Source organism: Meleagris gallopavo, chromosome 1 (genome assembly GCF_000146605.3).
Source record: "Meleagris gallopavo isolate NT-WF06-2002-E0010 breed Aviagen turkey brand Nicholas breeding stock chromosome 1, Turkey_5.1, whole genome shotgun sequence".
NCBI lineage: Eukaryota > Metazoa > Chordata > Aves > Galliformes > Phasianidae > Meleagris > Meleagris gallopavo.
The window spans coordinates 180,908,880-180,914,859 of NC_015011.2; the positions used below are offsets into that span (position 1 = coordinate 180,908,880).

Sequence of the window (5,980 nt, forward strand, 5' to 3'; positions counted from 1 at the left end):
TTTTGCAGCTGGTCTCTGCAACTCCTATCCAGCATGGGGCAGCCCATAGGTCGAGGTCCCACCCTGGCGACATTGTTTCATCTCCCAAGGAAAATCCCTGATTGAAAGGGCAGAGTCCCAGTTCAGTAGATGACTGCCTTGCTGGCAAGTAAAATGACACCTCAGGCTGTGCCTCATCCCTCACCAAGGCAGGTACCAGCAGGAAGCACTGGTTTTGTCCCCAGCAGCCCAACACCTCTCTTCCCACCAAGGCATCTAATTAAGAAACTAAAAGAGAATGCTTCCAAGAATCAATGTTAACCACATGCTGTAGTGCTTTTCCTGAACTGAGGTCAGGTGGTTTGTAGCTAAATAGATTAAACCTTCAGTGAGTAATTACTGCTTCCTACTGCACCGCAATCATTGGGAAGAGATTTGCATAGGCTCAGATGAAAACTCAGCCATTAATTACTACCATAATGACGAACTGGGCAAAATGAACCAGCCATGATATTCAAATACCTGATTTTATCCAGCAAGAATTAGCGACACCAGCAGCCACAAACAGGAAAATCAAGCAACATGTACACAATGTACAGACTGCCAGGCACCATCCAGCACACACTCTTCTCACCAATATTAAAAGACAACAAACAACCTCACACTTAAAAATATAAAAAAAAAGATGCCCCAATGCATGCCAAAGGAGAAGAAACTGGATGTGTGGGTGTGCATGCATGTATTAACAGCAGACCAGAAGGAATGTGTTCATTAGATTTATAGATGCCTCTTACAGACCAAAGTGGCACACTGGGTGAAGGAGACTCACTGTGTTCAAGAAGGGATCATGAGGGAGCTATAGTAGGAAAAAAACAACTGTTTGCCAAGGCTGACTTTAGCAATGGGGAAGCAGAACACAAAGCCCAGGTGATGCCGTATTTAAGCAGAGGAGCCATCAGGTGTCTGTCCCACTCCATGGGGCTGGGAGCTGTTCCTCAGGGAACTCACAAAACCAGGCAGTGGGAAAAGAGCTAGGTGTTGACCAGGAAAGCCTTCAGAGTGACAGATTTGTTTAATAATTGGAAAAAAAAAAACCCTTCCCAATGAAATTCCCACCAATGAGATACAAAAACCATAAAAAGTTTCTCTTCACCCAAAGGAGAAACATCTCAGAGCTGGTGCAATGAATCTTTGGCTTCATTGCTGCTACCCCAATCCTCTGGCAATGTCAGAGGGCCACAGTGCTTTAAAACAAATTTTGGTCCCCAAAACAGCTTTCCATCATTTCTGTAAGAAATGAAAGCCTTGCTCTGTAGAAGTTGAGCAGAAAAGATTCTCCTCACTGACAGCTGAAGATGTTCACCCAAAGGCAATTTGGACTTGCCAGTGAAGCAAACATTGCTGCAGGTTTGGGTTGGAAGCTCTTTGCTGCAGGTTTGGTTGAAAGGCTTGTCCCTGACAGCAGGTACTTCTGATCTTCACTGAGGACTCTTCATGTGCCAAAGAGTAGCATGGCATGTGCTGCCATGGAAAAACCATGATCAGCAAATCACTAGAACATCCAGGGTGACACGAGCCAGCACTGTGCACTTATGGCCTGGAAGACCAACTGTATCCTGGGCTGCATCAACAGAGGCCAGCAGGGCAACGGAGGTGATCATCCCTCTCTACTCAGCCTTACTGAGAACCCATCTGGAGTACAGCGCTGGTCCCCAGCACAAGAAGGATGTGGAGCTCTTGGAGCAGGTCCAGAAGAGGCCACAAAGATGCTTAGAGGGCTGGAGCATCTTCCCTATGAAAAAAGCTGAGGGAGGTGAGCTTGTTCAGCCTGGAGAAGAAAAGGCTCTGGGTAGACCTAGCTGCAGCCTTTTGGTACCTGAAGAGAGCTTAACAGGAGGGAGACCAACTTTTTCACAGTCTGATAGTGATGGAACAAGGGGGAACGGCTTTAATCTAAAAGAGGGAAAACTTAGGTTAGCTGTTAGGGAGAAATTCTTCACTCTGAAGGCGATGAAGTGGAAAGAGTTTGGGGAGGGTGAGAAGCACTGCTTCACAGTCAGTCCTCTCATGAATGCTCCCAATTTCAACAAATAAAAGCACGAGGCACAGCCCACATCTCAGCACGCAGCCTGCTTCAGCAGCACTGGGGAATGTCCTTTGAGCTCCCAGCCAGAAGCTCCATAGTAATAGTCTTTGGCCTAATGACTCCCAAACTAACCTAGCTATCACAGAAGTCACATGGTCAGATTGTTTCCCAAAAGCCAACCCCATGTCTTGTGAACATGAAAGCAGACATACCAGCAAGAAGGGTCAGCAAGGGGCTAGCAGCAGAAGCAAGAAGTCCAGTCCAAAAGATAAGGCTAATCCCCTTCATACCTCCTGTTCTACTGTCCGAGGCATCCCAAAGTCTACACACAGTCTCTTGGCAGAGATGAGAACTAAAACAAACAAGGAAAAAAAATATCCTCCCAGAAACTAGGTGGGATTTGAGCAGCACACAGAAGTTTGTCACCAGTTGGAAAACCCAAGACAGTCACTGGGAACATTAATCCTACGGTATACATGGCACAGGGTAGGGCCTCCCCACCTATGGGCACCTCCAGCACAGCAAGGTGAGTGCAACCTGAGGTCATTAGGGACAATAATACTCATTCAGTGCTACAAATTCTCATTTTGACAGACACATACCACTGCTGTGGGCTTGTCTGTGGTCAGGTACTTCCCAACCTGTCACAACTGATACGCTCATAGTACTACCCAAACCTTCATGTTGGTTATACCCAAGTTTAAGTGTTTTTACTTAGCACATGATGGTTTCCTGGTCCTGGGAAGCTGTCCAAGGGTTTGTTATGTCATATAATAAGCATAGATATTATAAGGAGGATTAACTCATGCTAGCAATACACGAGCCAGACATAGAATCATAAAATCATTTGAGTTGGAAAGGACCTTTATTAAAGGCCATTGAGTCCAACCCCCCTGCAGTGGACAGGAACACCCACAGTTTGATCAGGTGCACAGAGTCCTGTCCAGCTTGACCCTGAATGTCTTCAAGGACAGGGCATCCACCATCTCTCTGGGCAACTTGTGCCAACTTGTACCTCATCACACTTAGCGTAAAAAACTTTGTTCTTATATCCAGCTTAAATCTCCCTCTTTTAGTTTGAAACCATTTCCCCTTGTCCTATCACAACAGACCCTGCTGAAGAGTCTATCCCCTTCTTTCTTACAGCCCCTCTTTAGATAATGAGAGGCTGCCCTCTGGTTTCCCCAGAGCCTGCTCTTCTCCAGGCTGAACAGCTCCAGTTCTCTCTGCCTGTTTCAATTTCCTCTCTACCCAACGTGTTTAGGGATTGTCTTGTTGCCCTGGAAGGGTCTGGATGTGCCACTTTCCTCCACGCAGTTCCACAAAGCCCTCTGTGCTCTGAGATGCAGCAGCTGTCACAGCACTTGCTGTGAGGCAGAGGGCTTTGGAGACTTCTCCCTGCCCTTCTCCATACAGTGAGGCTGACAAAGCCCTAAGAAGTGGCACTGAAAGAGACTTCAACTGCCCATGTCTCAGTGATGGAGTAGTACCTGACCACCTGTGGTGTATTCACCCTAAAAACTGCTGAATGCCATAGGAAACAATGTAAAGCAGTCATGTAACACATATGTGCACAACGCTGTTCAAATCCTCACAACCGTATGATTATTTCCCAATTCCCAGTAGAAAACAGTATCAAATATATAGAGAGTACAACTAAGAACAAACTCAGGCAAATTCTCCCCTCCCCTGCAGCATACAGACAAGCAGAGCAGGGGCCTGCAGGGCTCCCCGATGGAGCACAGTGGATGTTACCATGCCTCCTGCATAGAAATCCTTTGCAATACACGAACTGAATCTCATCTGGTATCTGAAACTTCTATCAAAACAAGAATTTACTTGATAGAATCAGAAAACCTTTGTAAAGGTATTAATCATTTCTCATAAGCAACAGCAAACACAGATGGGATTAAAATTGCAGTTATAGGCCCCTGTGCTGCAACTGAGCACCAAACAGCAGGAAGGCAACAGCTGAAGTTGCCAAGGTACTTTAGGTGGGAAGAATATAATTATCACAATAGAAATAGGATCTGACCACTCGTTTTTGCAAAGTGCAGGCAATTTTTGTATGCAGAGGAAGAGATATTTCCATGTTGTGATTCACACATTGCTTTCACAACCACTCCAGACTTGGGGTTGCCCTTCCTCAGACCCAAAACAGACCCTACCATTTTCTCTCAGTTTAGCAACCCTGAGCTAAAAAGCACAACTGCATCAGGAAGCATTTGAAACAAATACTTACTTTCCATTCCAACACTGGCTCCACACCAGTGCCCAGGAAAGTGCCAAGACCCAATGCATCCCTCAAAACACCTTAAAAAGAAGAGCTCCTGCTCGGCAGTCAGCGCAGCGTGGAGCACAGGCAGCACACTGAGCAACTATCACTTTCTGTACGGAAACCACGTGGGTAGCTTTGCTCACACAGGGGCCTGCCAGCACATGGTTGGTCTTTTTCTTTTTGAAACACAGGAGCTGGCTTTCAAGCTTCAGGTTTTCTTCTGACGGGTTCTCAAGATCACAAGTAAAAAAATAGGGATACAAGGTGTATCCCTGGTGTGCAAAACACAGTGTATACTTAAATTTGTGCTTTGTGAATCTGCTGTCAATTTGAATGTTCACATTTGTGCTTTGTGAATCTGCTGTCAACAGAGTCAATTTGAATCATTTTCATATTGAAAGGTGCTGTATATGCCACACACCAGGGCCCAAACATTCGGTTAGTGAAAATGAGATCTTCGCTCATCCGAAAGAAAGGAAACTTTCACCAAACTCAGCAATTCAGCTGCAGGTTGGAGCTTTGCATAGAGGAGGAAAGTAGCTTTAAACTAAAAGAGGGGAGATTTAGGTTAGATGTTAAGAAGAAATTCTTTACTCATAGAATGGTGAGGCCCTGGTACAGCTGCCCAGAGAGCTACGGTGCCTCATCCCTGGAGATGCTCGAGGCCGGGCTGGATGGGCTCTGGGCAGCCTGAGCTGGTGGGGGGCAACCAGCCCACGGCAGGGGTTGGGGATGGGTGCGCTTTAAGTTCCCTTCCAACCCAAACCATTCTATGGTTTAATGATTCTCTGAAAAATGAAAGAAATACTGCTGCAGGGCTCAGCAGAGACCTTGGTGGGCAGACGTTGCTTCCAACTGAGCTGGGCACAGCACTTTCAGAGGGGAAAATGGAGGAAGAACAGATCCACACATGAGCTACTTTGTGCACCTGCACAGCCCTTAAAATGAGAGCCTTCTTTTTTGTTGCTTCAAGAAGACAAGTGCACTTGTCGTAGCTGATGTGAAATGAAAAGGTTTGCTTATAGAAACGCTTCTGTGCCCTTTCAGTCTCTGACTGACCAAAGTACCATGGGACATGGTTGTCCTCAGCTCTCCCGCTTGGTTGTTTCCAAGTTCTGCATCAAAACCACATCTACTGAACCAGCCATGGCATTAGATGCATAGATAAGGTGCATAGGGCACCTTATCTATTACGCAGTTTGAGATCTGATTAGTGCCATACATGATGTTTTTCATAGAATCACGGAATCATTAAGGTAGGAAAAGACCACTAAGCTCACCACGCCCAGTGCCCATATCCCTCAGTGCCGCATCCCCACGGCTCTCGAACACCTCCAAGCACGCTCTGCCCTGACCCCGACCGGACCCCCGGTGCCGAGCCCCTTCCCAAACCCCGGCGGTCGCTGCGCTGCCCCGCCCGCCCAAGCCTTTGTGTGCCGCGGGGAGGGGGCGGCGGGGGGCGGTTACCGATGGAGACCTCCTGGGCGAAGGCGAGGGAGATGAGGAGCAGCGGCAGCCCCACGGCGATGCAGGTGACGATCTTGTCCAGCGCCAGCTCCAGCCGCAGTCCTTTGTAACGCGTCTCGGGCGGCTCCTTCAGCAAGAAGTCCGAGAAGACGTACTCGGTGGCGATGTGC

The 5,980-nt window shown here is 47.5% G+C and overlaps 1 protein-coding gene across 1 annotated transcript in view; it reads right to left on the bottom strand.

The window, feature by feature from the left end:
* LOC104909378 (hephaestin-like protein 1) overlaps window positions 1-5,980 on the bottom strand; it is a 13,245-nt gene that overhangs the window by 6,100 nt on the left and 1,165 nt on the right. Inside the window, exon 2 of the mRNA XM_019612096.2 lies at window positions 5,811-5,937. Coding sequence (XP_019467641.1) covers window positions 5,811-5,937 — 127 coding nt within the window. The remainder of the gene's footprint in view (window positions 1-5,810; window positions 5,938-5,980) is intronic.